At 46.1% G+C, this 14,615-nt stretch overlaps 1 protein-coding gene across 1 annotated transcript; it reads left to right on the top strand.

The window, feature by feature from the left end:
• The first annotated feature begins 30 nt into the window (after positions 1-30).
• On the top strand, positions 31-10,708 carry LOC108136508 (probable histone-lysine N-methyltransferase CG1716). The gene is made up of 5 exons (XM_017257760.2): positions 31-4,621; positions 5,295-7,061; positions 8,007-9,136; positions 9,790-9,952; positions 10,020-10,708. Exons 1-5 carry the CDS (start codon positions 275-277, stop codon positions 10,182-10,184), a joined length of 7,572 nt encoding a protein of 2,523 aa, XP_017113249.1. The 5' UTR covers positions 31-274; the 3' UTR covers positions 10,185-10,708.
• Positions 10,709-14,615: the final 3,907 nt, after the last annotated feature.

Genomic DNA, 14,615 nt, shown 5'->3' with positions numbered 1-14,615 from the left:
CTTGCCACCAGTGTGTAAACAATAAAAAAGAGGGGGGTGGAGAGCGTATCAGAAGACACGGATAAAGAAGAAGAGAAACAAAAAAAATATCAAAGGGAAGGATGTTGGTGTATGCATGTGAGAGCAAGTGCAGTAGATAGCTGTAAATTCGAGATGACGATGACACAAAAAACCCAAATTGCGCTGTAATTCGAAACGAAATTGCGACCGAAAACGAAGTTCTCGTTTCTACGCTTGTGATTTGCAGCCCCCAGCCCAGCAGCATTGGTCCGCAATGGAGGAGTCGTCCGCTTCGCCCAATCCAGCTGCAGTTGCGTCACGTGGCCGCGGACGTGGGCGGCCGCCGAAAATAGCGCCTCCCGCCGATGGACCCGTCACCGCCCCCATACCCAATACGCCCGCCCCCATCCCCAATCCCAGCCCAAAGGATGCGTCGTCGTCACCCACTCCGCCGGAGGATCCAGATGGCGGGCCGAACGAGTGTCGCCGCAGTTCGCGCAAGAAGATCATCAAGTTCGATGTGCGGGATTTGCTGAATAAGAATCGAAAGGCGCACAAGATCCAGATCGAGGCACGCATCGATTCCAATCCAAGTCCCAGTTCGTCGTCGTCCACAGCGACGTCGACATCGACCTCCACACCCAATCGCTTGTTCTCCATGTTCGAGAGCAGCCATCAGTCGTTAGCGAAGCCGCCCCCGCCACCGCCGCCATCCGCCCTGGAGATCTTCGCCAAACCGAGACCCACCCAGAGCCTGATTGTGGCCCAGGTGAGCAGCGAGCCGTTGGCTTCCGTCCAGACGCTGGCCAACCTGCCCGTGGTGGTGGCCGCCCGCAAGCGGGGTCGTCCGCGGAAGAGCCAACCCTCGTTGATACCGGAGGCTCCGGCGGCTCCGGCCAGTTTGGTGCCGCCCAGCTGCTCCGACTCCGATACCAACTCCACCAGCACGAGCAGCAACTCCACCGGCAGCAGTGGCGACAGCGGCGGCGAGCCAGCTGCCCTTGTCAAACGGAAGCCCAAGTCCAAGCTGCGCGTCTCCCTCAAACGCTTGAATTTGGCCCGCCGGCAGGAGTCCTCCGATTCCGGCGACATGGCCATGGGCAACTCGCCGCCTTCGCCGTCGTCTTCGTCGCCGGAGGTGGAGGTGATGGTGGAGCCGCCTGCCCTGCAGGATGACAATGCCCTGGACGAGCAGCCCGACAACGAACAGGAGGTGTCGCGCATAGTGGTGGCCGCGGATAACTCCGATTCCGACTCGCAGATCATATTCATTGAGATCGAAACGGAGAGTCCCAAGGCAGAGGAGCCCCAAGAAGTGGCCAACAAGCTGGGTCAAACGTCCGATGCCGAGCAAGATCTTGACGAGATTATGGTGGAGGTGTTGAGCGGACCGCCCAGTCTGTGGTCCGCCGATGACGAGGCCGAGGAGGAGGAGGATGCGGCAGCAGCAGCGGCAGAAGCAGCATCAGCAGCAGCAGCAGCATTAGCAGTGAAAGACAGAGCCACCCCGCCAAGCGGAGAACCGGAGGCCGAGTCCTCGTCACCAGCACCACGACGCAGCAGGAGATCCGCGCAGCCACGCGGCAGCAGTCGACAGGGTAAGACCCTCGAGGAGACCTTCGCCGAGATAGCCGCCGAGAGCAGCAAGCAGATCCTGGACGCCGAGGAGTCCCAGGACCAGGAGGAGGAGCAGCACATGCTGATCGATCTCATCGAGGACAGTCAGAGCCAGCCGACGGAGGAGGCTCCCAGTCCCAAGATCACGCCCATCGAAAACGTGGAGTTGCCGGAGGTAGAAGTGGAGATTAAATCGGTGCCGGAGACGGAGGTTATCACTGCCAAGAAGGAGTCCATCGCAGAGGCCAAGCCAGTTGCTCCACAGCCCGAAAATGTTATTTCGGAATCTGAAATGAACTCGAATGTAGCCAATCCAGAGCCAAAGGAGAAACCTAAAGCGATACCAGGATTGGAATTGATAGCCAATGATGTTCCACAATCAGAAACGGTCACCAAAGGTGTTCCAACATCAGAATTGGTCACCAAAGATGATCCAAAGCCAGCAGAGATTACGAAAACCATGAGAGAGACCACCATAGATGTTCAGACCGTAAAGAAAGTGGTTAAAACATTAGTTTCAGAAACTAAACCATCAACAGAAGTGATTTTGCCGGAGAAGAAACCGTTTAAAGAAGCCGTTCAAGAGTCGGAGACAAAGGATGAACCTTATCCAGAGCTGGCAAAGAACGATCTGCCCGAATCCAAACCAGTGGACGCCATTCCTCAGGCCAAACGGATTCCGCCTTCAGAAGCCGAAGCTCAGGGGAATCAGATAACATTTTCAGAACCAGACACCCGAGCCAAGGAAATTGGAGTCGAGCAGAATGGTGCTCAGGCGGCACTGCCCACAGTGGAGAAATCGGTGGAGATGGAGAGGACTGAGTCTCCGACTGAAATTACTGCACTTAAGACTGAGTCAGCCAGCGAGAAGGAGCAGGCAGCCGTCGTTCCAGCTGAATCGATGGCCACGAATGAAGATCCGGAAGTGTCAAAATCCCTGCCAGAAATTAAGGAAAAGAAAGAGGAGAAACCGGCTGCTGTGATCGAGAAGAAGGAGCGTAAGAAGTCCCTCACAGAGGTGGCTTCTAAGCAGGAAAAAGAAGCTGAGAAATCTCCATCCATGGATAGGAAGGATGATGCTTCGGTTACGAAGCGTGATGAAGTCGACATTTCTTCAGTTTCGCATAAAAAAGATGAGGAATTGCAGAAATCCCCTCCAGAAAATACGACTCTAATGCAAAAAGAGGCAGTAGAGTCATTAAAAGAAGTGGCCATGGAGAAGGAAATGGAAGTGGAAACGAAAGAAGTCACTGCCAAGAAAGAAAGTGAAAAGGAGACATCGCCAGCAGTAGAGAAGAAGGAACTGGATAAATCCTCAACCAACACGACAACTCAAAGGGAAAACGAAACTGCCACAAGCCCACCGGAAGTGGCTGCCTCGGAGAAGAAGGAGCCACTAAGATGCCCGCCAGAGATCTCGAAATCATGTCCACCAGATCACGCCACGCCCAATGAATCTGCAGCAGCTGAGGCGGCCAAAGAGGAGCAGCCTGGGAGGAAGCAAGCCAGCGAATATGCCACACCTTCTTCCGGCAAATCCAAGGAGAAATCCTCGCCAGCTTTCGTTGAGTGCGATGCCATGTTCAAGGCCATGGACAAGGCCAATGCCAAGATGCGTCTCGACGAGAAGAGCAAGAAGAAGCAGAAGAAAGTGCCGCCCAAGGTGGACTCACCCGTTCCCAATGCCGCCTCCTCCACGCCGACTCTTGGCCAGAAGTGCAAGTCATTGGCGAGCAAGCAAGGCACACGCCGTAACACCATCTATGAGGATTCACCCAAGCTGGAGCGGAACAGCTCACCCAGCTCCGATTCCACCCAGCAAAAGAAGTCATTGGCCAGTAAGACCGGGTCACGTCGAAACACCATCTATGAGGATTCACCCAAACTGGAGAGGAACAGCTCGCCCAGCTCCGATTCCACCCATGTACCCATGTCGACTGGCAAGCTAAAGCGATCGAAGCCCAAGAAGAAGCTGAATCCAAGGCGCAGCACAATCTGTGATGAAGCCAAAGATCTCCGGACCGGCATCAGTCCACCCACGGAGGAGCTGATGGCCGCCAGTTCGCCAGTTTCCTCCTCATCCGAATGCTCGGCGAAGCGAACGAAGCGAGGCTCCAAGTTGGATCTGCGTCGCAACACCATTTGCGAGGATCGTCAGGCCGAGACCTCCACGCCCGTGCCGCTCACCAAGCGCCGCTTCTCGATGCATCCGAAGGCGTCGGCCAATCCGCTGCACGACACCCTCCTGCGAACCTCGTCGGCCAAGAAGAGGGGTCGCAAGCAGGGCAAGGCATCGCTGAGCCGCCAGAATTCGCTGGACTCCAGTTCGAGTGCTTCGCAAGGAGCGCAGCAGCAGAAGAAGAAGGCACGCAAGTCGGCGGAATCCCTGCATGCGGCCCTCATGGAAACCGAGTCGTCCGAGTCCACCTCCTCGGGCAGCAAACAGCAGCAGCGACGCTGGGATGTGCACACCTCGCCGGAACCGCTGGACACCACCACAACCAATCCCCTGAGTGACATTGCCAAGTTCATCGAGGACGGTGTGAATCTGCTCAAGCGCGACTACAAGGTGGACGATGAGCAGCGGGAGGAGGGCAAGACACGGACGCCAGACACCGAGGAGGATGAGTTTGCGCAACGAGTGGCCAATATGGAGACACCGGCCACCACACCCTCACCCTCTCCCACGCAATCCAATCCCGAGGATTCCGTCTCCACCACAAATCTTTTGCAGGAGAGCGCTGGCGGAGGAGGAGGCGGCGGAGGAGGCGGCGGAGGAGGAGGAGGAGGAGTGCGTCGCTCGCATCGCATCAAACAGAAGCCGCAGGGACAGAGGGCCAGCCAGGGCAGAGGAGTGGCCAGCATGGCCCAGGCACCGATCAGCATGGACGAGCAGCTGGCCGAGTTGGCCAACATCGAGGCCATAAACGAGCAGTTCCTGCGCAGCGAGGGCTTAAACACTTTCCAGCCGCTGAGGGAGAACTACTACCGCTGCGCCAGGCAGGTGAGTGCAGTGTCCACCAGCCAAGGGTTTGATCATAAACCTGCCCTATAAAGTATATATATTCTTCATCACTGGGAGAGTCGATCTAGCCATGTCCGTCTGACAGTCGAGTGCCTTAGTTTTAAAGCTAACTGCATATAACTTTCCCAAAAGTTGTCTTTCTATTGCAGCTAGTATATAAGTTGGAACGAGCCGGATCGGTCGACTATATCATATAGGAACAATAGGAAAAAAACATGAACAAAATTATAACTTTGCTGTTTATTGATTTTTGTTTTTTGTAGTTCTTCGATATTTAGTAATGGTTAAAATGTTATAAAAATCGCAAGACTATAGAGCTATATGGTACGCTTCCATAGGAGCAATCGGAATATTAAGTCTTTATTAATTAATAAACTTATTTTTAAATTTTTGTTTGTAATTCTCTTGGACATAGGAATGTTTTAACCATCCAGAACAACGCTTTTAATGTTTTTTAAAATCGGAAAACGACAGCATATAGCTCTGCCATAGGAAGGATCGACTAATTTAAGTGAAAATCATCAATCGTAGCTATTTTTTTAAGGGGTACTCATATAATTCGAAATTTAGATGTTTAATTTTTGCCATAGCTGCAAGGGTATATAAGCTTCGGCTTCATTATTTAATCCATAATTTCCGTTCGGTGCCGCAGGTTAGCCAGGAGAACGCTGAGATGCAGTGCGACTGCTTCCTCACCGGGGATGAGGAGGCCCAGGGGCATCTGAGCTGCGGCGCCGGCTGCATCAACCGCATGCTGATGATCGAGTGCGGACCACTGTGCACCAATGGCCAGCGGTGCACGAACAAGCGCTTCCAGCAGCACCAGTGCTGGCCATGCCGCGTCTTTCGCACCGAGAAGAAGGGATGCGGCATTACGGCGGAGCTGCAGATGCCGCCCGGCGAGTTCATCATGGAGTATGTGGGCGAGGTGATCGACAGCGAGGAGTTCGAGCGGCGCCAGCATCTGTACTCGAAGGATCGCAACCGCCATTACTATTTCATGGCGCTGCGCGGCGAGGCCATCATCGATGCCACCTCCAAGGGCAACATATCGCGGTACATCAACCACAGCTGCGATCCCAATGCCGAGACACAGAAGTGGACGGTCAACGGTGAGCTGCGCATCGGCTTCTTCAGCGTAAAGCCCATTCAGCCGGGCGAGGAGATCACCTTTGACTATCAGTATCAGCGGTATGGCCGCGATGCCCAGCGCTGCTACTGCGAGGCGGCCAACTGCCGCGGCTGGATTGGCGGCGAACCGGACTCGGATGAGGGCGAACAGCTGGATGTGGACAGCGACAGTGAGGGTGAACTGCTGCTGGACGAGGAGGAACTCGAGCCGGAGGAGCAGGAGCCACGCAAGCTGGCAAAGGTCAAGGCCAAGTCCAAGCTGAAGGTCAAATTGCCGCTGGCCACGACCAATCGCAAGCGCAAGGAGCACCAGCAGCAGCAGCAGTCCAAGCCCAAGGATCGCGAATACAAGGCCGGTCGCTGGTTGAAACCCACTGCCGGTGCTGGTGGTGGTTCTGGTTCTGGTGGCTCTGGTGGCTCCGGTGCCTCGGGTGGATCTGCAGCGGGCGAGAAGGCGACGCGTAAGCCAAAGGTCAGCAAATTCCATGCCATGCTCGAGGATCCCGATGTGCTGGAGGAACTGTCGCTGCTCAGCCGCAGCGGGCTAAAGAATCAGCTGGACACCCTGCGCTTCTCGCGCTGCATGGTGCGTGCCAAGCTGCTGCAGACCCGCCTCCAACTGCTGGGCGTGTTGACGCGCGGCGAACTGCCCTGTCGCCGGCTCTTCCTCGACTACCATGGCCTGCGCCTGCTGCACGCCTGGATCAGCGAGAGCGGCAACGATCATCAGCTGCGCATGGCCCTCCTGGACACCCTCGAATCACTGCCCATACCCAATCGCACCATGCTCAACGACAGTCGCGTCTACCAGAGTGTCCAGCTGTGGAGCAGCAGTCTAGAGCAGCAACAGCAGCAGGAGCAACAGCAGTTGCACAAGCGGATGCTGGCCCTGTTGCAAAAGTGGCAGGCTCTGCCCGAGATCTTTCGCATCCCGAAGCGTGAGCGCATCGAGCAGATGAAGGAGCACGAACGGGAGGCGGACCGGCAGCAGAAGCACGTCCATGCGAGCACCGCTCTGGAGGATCAGCGCGAGCGGGAGAGCAGTGGCGGCGATCGATTCCGGCAGGATCGCTTCCGGCGCGACACCACCAGCAGCCGCATAAGCAAGCCCATCCGCATGAGTGGCAACAACACGATATGCACGATAACCACCCAGCCGAAGGGCAGCAATGGAGCCATGGACGGCATGGCCAGGAGCGACAGTCGCCGTCGGCCCGACATGGCCACCGCCGCGGAACCAAGACGCACGCTGTCCAAGGAGCTGCGACGCAGTCTGTTCGAGAGGAAGGTGAGTGGGGTAAATCGGGGCAAGAAACAGATTGTTATACCCTTGCACAGGCAAGTACCTGGATACTAATGCCTTATATATGTAGCTGGGTAACAAAAAGTGGTACTTTTCAACTTAGTCCTCTATCGTAATTAGGTACTGATTTTAATTTATATTAAACAATCACTGAGATAGGTAATTCCCTACTTAAATATTTATTTTCGTTTTCAAAGAGCCCAATACTACCTTTTTTATATATTCGTATTTAAAATGTAAGTAAATATGTTGTATATATATATTAATTTTTCTTTAAAATACAAAACTTCTACTTTGGGAGAACCAGCTTGTTCAAAAAACCAAATTTAAAAATGATTTGTCCCTTTTGTGTAACTTTTACCTTACCTAGATACTTAAGCAGTTGTGTACTTTGTACCTTAACTAGGTACATAATCTTGCAAGTACCTTTTTCCTTAACTATGTTCAAAAAACTAGTACTTTTTCCAACACTGTGCAATGCTCAGAAATTTGTATAGGCGTCATTTTCGACCCTATAATGAATAAATATTCTTGATCAAAAGAGTTGATATAAAATATCTTGCCGATCGTACGTCTATATCCTATAGCTGCCATAGGAGATCAAAATTGATTAATTTGCTTGTTTTTTTTTATTTTTTAATTTGATTATAAATGTTTTTGCCCTAAATTATGGTTTTATAATATTTATAACCTATCCCTTTAGTTTTCATTAAAATCGGTTGCCTATTTCCTATAGCTGCCATGCACACTGTTCTATGCCTATTATTCGCGCAGTGTATGATATGTGTTTACGTGTACACTGATCATGCTAAAATATTTTTTATCCCATGGCTGCCATAGGAAAATTTGATAAAATTGATTCTTTTTGCCTAACTAAACGATCCCCAAACTTTAAACTTGTCTGTAAACCTTTCGTTTTTCAATCAAAAGGTGGCCTTGGACGAGGCTGAGAAGCGTGTGTGCAGCGAGGACTGGCGGGAGCACGAGCTGCGCTGCGAGTTCTTCGGCGCCGACCTAAACACCGATCCCAAGCAGCTGCCCTTCTACCAGAACGCGGACACTGGCGAGTGGTTCAACAGCGAGGACATGCCCGTGCCCACGCCGCAGCGCACGGAGTTGCTGTCACAGGCGTTGCTCTCCCCGGAACTGGATGGCGGTGGGCAGGGCGGTGCTCCGCCGATCGTCGAGTACAAGCTGCCGGCGGGAGTGGATCCGTTGCCGCCAGCCTGGCACTGGCGATTGACGAGCGATGGGGATATCTACTATTACAATTTGCGCGAACGGATATCGCAGTGGGAGCCACCCAGTCCCGAGCAGCGCCTGCAAACGCTGGTGGAGGAGGATCCCACGCAGCAGCAGCCACTGCATGAGCTGCAGATCGATCCGGCGCTCCTCGCCACCGAACTCATCCAGGTCGATATGGACTATGTGGGCTCGCTCAGCTCCAAATCCCTGGCCCAGTATGTGGAGGCCAAGGTGAAGGAGCGTCGCGAACTGCGTCGCAATCGACTCGTCTCCATTCGTGTGATCAGTCCGCGTCGCGACGAGGATCGTCTGTACAATCAGCTGGAGTCGCGCAAGTACAAGGAGAACAAGGAGAAGATCCGTCGGCGCAAGGAGTTCTATCGCCGGCGCAGGATTGATGTGACCACGGCGGTGACGGCTGCCGCTTCCCAGCTTCCGAGTGCCTCTGGCAAGCCAGAGGATGCTCCTGCCAGCTCACTGCCCATCCAGGCCTATCTCTACTCCTCCGACGAGGATGCGGCGGATGCCCCAGCTACAGCTACTGCTCCTGCTCCTGCTCCTGCTCCTGCTCCTGCTGCTGCTGCTGCTGGAGATCAGTCCGCAGCAGATGGCAATGAGGCGGCGCAGGCGGAGGAGCTCGATGCCCTCGACATGGCACCCAGCACCAGTCATGCGGCTCTGGCAGCTCTGGGCAAGTCGGTTGGTGGTCAGGCGCCACAGGCGAGTGGATCCGCCAGCAAGCGCAAGCTGCCGATGCCACCGCATGTGCCGGTGAAGAAGCACCGCCAGGAGCACCGCAGCAAAAAGGGCAAGAGGTGGGTCTTTGTCTTACGGGTTTACCCAGTGTTGGGTTGTACCTAGCTACTTGTACCTGGGTACATACCTAGGTACAATTGTTTGATTCCCTTTGCATTAACTAGGTTCCAATATCTAGAGCTACTTTTTACCTTAGCTAGGTAAAGATTTGTATTTTTCTTAAGTATAAAATGTTTTGTAATTTATGCACTGAAATATATTTCTTTATTTTTATTTTCAAAATAAACTTAAGCAATTAAAATTTTTTTTAACAAACTTCGAGACGAACCTGTTGACCAATTTAAAAATATTTTTTATTTTGGCCCTTTTTGTACCGTTTACCTTACCTAAATAATTTTTACGTTACCTAAGTAATTATTTTCGCAAATACCAGTGCCAAAAAAACTAGTACCTTTCTCAACACTGTTTATATCTTCTGCCGTTTTGAGTTTACCTATATTTGGAAAGCCTTTTTTGAGTTTTCCTTTATTTAATGCCTGTTTTGGGTTTACCTATATATTACGAGTTGTTTACTTATAAAGCAAGTTTTGAGTTCACCTATATATAATACCTATTATAAGTTTACCTATATATAATGTTTGAAGTTTACCCATATGTAATGCCAGTTTTAAGTTTACCTATACATGTAATGCCTTTTTTTTTTGGCTTGCAGCTCCCAAAGCCTTTTGACCACCATAAGCGGACGCGAGGCCCATGAAAAATTCCGCTTTGAAATCAGTGGGCATGTGGCCGATTTCCTGCGGCCCTATCGCAAGGACAGCTGTCAATTGGGTCGAATAACCAGCGACGAGGACTACAAGTTCCTGATTAAGAGGGTGCGTACTGTGGCAATACTTTTCGTTTCTCGTTTCTAATTCTTAATTCCTAATTCCTAATCTGCAGCTAAGTCATCACATTACCACCAAGGAAGTACGATACTGCGATCTGACCGGCAATCCATTGTCGTGTACGGAATCTGTCAAGCACAAATCGTATGACTTTATCAACCAGTACATGCGCAAGAAGGGCCGTGTCTATCGCAAGCCAGCAGAGAGCACCATATTCTAGCATACCATCAATTCCGATACGAAGCCGTAGCGGAGGTAAATTCCATGGGGCACAGGAAGCAGCCGCCAAGGAGATGTCCCTTCTCGCCGCACCAGAACCCGAACCAAATCCCACATGGAACTAAAACTATACACTTACTTTATCTGTACACTTTAGGTTCTTAGCGTGTGACCTACCCCTCGAAGTGGGTAGCGTCTTCATTGAATATAACTAGAAGATTGTAGACTTTCGGCATAGAGATACAAAAAAAAAAAAAAAAAAAAATATGTGGGAAAAATATTGGAATTTGAGAAAAAACAGTATAAAAGCTGAAACCTATGCATTGCCTAATAATTGGTAAAATGTCATAAATGGCAAACACTTGTAGCTAATTATTATTATTTTTTTTTCTTTTATATTTTAAGACTAATTAAATTTATGATTTACATAAGTTTCAACATAGTTTATAAAATATCGCAATTAATAACATTTTGATATCGATCACATCGACTATTTCAAAAACGCAACGTAATAAATGGATAAAAAAAAAAGGATTTTTGTTGGCAAGGGGGATTGTTGGTTGGGTAAGTACACCACAAACCTAACGACTCATAAAAAGTCCATCATAATAAATAATACAATTGTAATCAAATAAATATTTACATATTATTGACAGATTAATAATACAATTTTGATGCATTTTACACTTATCGGTCATGGAAAGAAAAGAGATAGCAAATAAATTTAGTGAAAGTTTGCAACATTTAAAGGTCCTGTAACATTGAAATATTTAACAATATTAAATATATTTAAGAAATATACCTGAGGTTTAGTTGCAAGCAGTTTAAAACGGTATAACCGGGCTATGTTTGCAAATCTTAAATTTAATTTAAACAATGCAAATACAATAAATTAAAAAACTGTCTAACAAAATTTATCAAAATTTAATAAGATCTTTTCAATTTTAATTTAAAGTAATTTTATTTACATTTTTGCCCAAGCGTATAAGACAATGAAAATTAAATATAATAAACATTATTGACTTAAGACTACCGCTTATGGGTATTTTCAAATATTTTATATTGTAAAATAAATGATTATTTTAATATTGAAAATCATACTTATATGATATTGAGTTGTATAATAGAAAAGTTGACAAACGTTTTGGCAAACAATTTTTTTTGTATACTTTTTTATTTTTTGTGTTTAAACTTGATTTGATTAACGCCACTCCTGAGCTCCTGAAGGCAAACAAGCGGCGACTACGTCTCCCTTGACCATGATCCCATAGGGGGGGAAATCTGGCCAAAAGCAGCAGGGAAGCGGAGTGGTGGGGCATGTGAATCACAAGGATTCGGGAGGCAAATTAACCGCAGAAAGCGGTGGCAATATGGTGAACGGGCGAACACGTGACTTGGAGCATTAAGCAATTTGCCGAGCGGATTGTTGGCTCAGTTCAATGGGCGCCTAAGCAATTGAATTAGCCACCTTTCCCTCTGGTCAACAGGGGTCCCGATCTTTGAGGTTTCTCTGAGTAGTGATTGCAGTCGGTACACTGATAGAATTGAAACCCACAATCAAAATTTCTATATTTATTGACCTGAAGAACTGCCCAAAAATGTTCACTCCTTTTTTAAATGTACAGAAATGGATCAAATAATTTGACAGTATTTGGGATTTAAATAGCAAGCCTTACTTACATTTTTTTTATTTAATGATTTTGTTTTTAAAATTGTTTTGGGTTCTCTAAATAATATTTACTTAAAAAATTTGAAAGTTTAGAACTTATTTATTATAAAATTAGCCTTTTTAAAATAATATTAAATTCCTTACATTTAATTTATATTATAATAATTAAATTAAATGATTTTACTTGGTAACCTCTGTTTTAATTTGAAACTATAATTTCAATCAAAAGTAATAGTGTGAACAATAACCTTAGAATATATTTTCGATTAAAATAATACAATTTTAATCAATATCATATAGTTTCTTAAAGTCAATTGTCTAAAAATAATGTTCCCAGTATTCTTCGAGTGCAACGAGTCAAAATGTAAATGCTATTGCTCTAACCTCTTGACCCGTCAAAGCCTCTCATCCCCCAATAACCCTTTTGCCCCCCCCAATAAACACATGCGAGTGCGAACCAGTTTACAGTTTCGATTACAGCCCAACCGACTTAGGCCAACAGCTGCAGGAACACTTCACTGCCACTTTGGCAGAACTCGAGTGGAGATTAAGGCATGTGTTTCAGGGGGAATGGGGGACATACAACCCCTCAAAAGGGGTTTCTCCTCTGCCTAATATGTGGGCATTTGGGAGTCTTTGGGAGGCCTTAACAAATAGCTTTATATAATTAAATAGTTGACTGGAAATTCAATAGTATTATTGCAATGTATAAGTAGAACGGAGTTTTCAAAGAATAATTTTAGGAAAAGATTTCATAAATAGAGTTTTTCATAGATTTTAAATTAGAAAAATGTATTTATGTGCGATATAAAGATTTTTATTTTATTATGACATGTTTTTAAAATAATAAAATATTTGATATAAATTTTTTTATTCTTCAATTTTGTTTATTGAATACCTGTATAATAAATGCCCCAGTGTAATCTCCAAAGTGCTTTAATTTCCATCCAAATAAATCATAAAAGTGTTAATCATAATAAATAAATGCCTTCCTCGCAGTGACACTGATTACAGCAGAATGGTTGCCTGATTGAAATTCGCATTAATTAAATTACCTTACAAGCAATTGCCTGTGAAACTCTGAATGTTAACTATTTGAAAATTAATGCGGAATGGTTGGGCGACCCAAGTGGAGTTAAGCGGCAAATAAATGGTTAATGGTGGGGGTGCGATGCAACGTGACCTGTCAGTCGCTGACATATTGACTCATCAATTGCAGGCTAACAGCTTTGACAATAGATCGGAGCGGTAATGACAATTGCCAGCCCCAAGACGAACCCGCAAACCCACGAACTGACAGCAGGACTTCAAGTTTGCTTCCAAGGACACTCAGCTAAATTAGTTACCTATTACTTGGACAGAAGGACTTTCTTGTACTTATGTGCCTTAATTTTAATTTACTGATTTCGAATGTTTATACTTGGTAAAGTTTTCATGAAAGATTTTTATTTGTACACTTACTAAAATAAAAATAAGAGGATACAAATTATGGTGTTTAATGTTAAAAGAGCACAAATAGTTTTTAAAAATAAAAGTTCGTTTTAAAGTTTTTATTTAAATTTAAAAATGAATACTTTGTTCAATGGTTTTATTTACAACTTACAAGCTTATGCAAATAAAGATTTAAGGCGTATACTCACTTAAATAAATGTTAAAGGATGCAAATAACTCATACGCAATGGTGTTTTAGCAAACAAAAAACCTAACAGTTCTTGAAAATAATAGTTAATATTCAACTTTTTATTTAAATTAAGAAATTAATATTTTTATTTATATTGTTTAGAATGAACAAAAGTATACGTAATTAAATTAAAGTATTACGTATACGCCACATGCTACATAATTTGTTTGTTAAAAAGGAAAAATATATATTTTTAACCAAAAACTAATTTTTAACCCAATGAAAAATCAACAAAAATAAAAACAAAAAATTGTCAAAGCAAATAAGTATAAAATAGTCGTATACTTTTCCCTCAGGATGTCTAAAACTTGTCTTTATTTTTGTTCAATAAATTGATAATACTTACTATCTATTTTCCCAAGTGTATCAAAATGAGCGGCGAAGCATCTGGAGCTGGGGCGACCATAACAATGGCCACTGTAGTGGAAGAAGCGAAATTTTAATGTTAATGAACATCATTTTTCTCTGTTTACTTGCGCTTGTGTTAAGTGTCGCAAATAAATTCATTAAAGTGGCATTTTTCAATTTTAATGAACGCCGCGCCGAGAATTGGACTTCCAAGGAATGGATACAAATAACGCTGGGCATTATGGTGTTAAATTAAGAAATGAATTACGGCTTATTTATGAAAATCATCAGCATGCGATTATCGTTATCGCGTTGGGCTATCGGTGCGAAAAGTTTCACACTCATTTATGGCAATTTTGCCAATAAATAGCCGAGTGTTTGACACTTTCAGTTGAGATGTTATCAATGTTTTTGTCATTACAATGCGAATTTATCCGCTCGGCATGTGTGAGCGATTGTAAATATAATACGGATCATTGTCCAATCGATGAAGTTTTAATTGCTCTCCACAGTGCGCACAATTAATTTTTGTTTGCTCGTCGCCATTATTACTTCAATCAATTCCTTGTGAATTGAAGTTTGTTGTGGATTTAAAAGGTATTTACCGCGACAAAAACCAGCAGGGAAAATAATTATATACGAATGTTAAATGACCAATTGAATCACGCTGTGAATAATTGTATTTTTGCCAATTTTCGCAAAAATCTATATGCATGGCAAAAAAAAAACATCTT

This window comes from Drosophila elegans, unplaced genomic scaffold (genome assembly GCF_018152505.1).
Source record: "Drosophila elegans isolate 14027-0461.03 unplaced genomic scaffold, ASM1815250v1 contig_149, whole genome shotgun sequence".
Classification (NCBI taxonomy): domain Eukaryota; kingdom Metazoa; phylum Arthropoda; class Insecta; order Diptera; family Drosophilidae; genus Drosophila; species Drosophila elegans.
The sequence above is the reverse complement of the archived record's forward strand: the minus strand, read 5'-3'. Positions and strand labels throughout refer to the sequence as shown.

Bases quoted from the DNA above. Each gene is read 5' to 3' on its own strand.
- LOC108136508 (XM_017257760.2), top strand. From the start codon at position 275: ATGGAGGAGTCGTCCGCTTCGCCCAATCCAGCTGCAGTTGCGTCACGT. The intron at 7,062-8,006 runs GTGAGTGGGGTA...TTCAATCAAAAG, and splicing joins GCAGTCTGTTCGAGAGGAAG to GTGGCCTTGGACGAGGCTGA. The intron at 9,953-10,019 runs GTGCGTACTGTG...CCTAATCTGCAG, and splicing joins ACAAGTTCCTGATTAAGAGG to CTAAGTCATCACATTACCAC.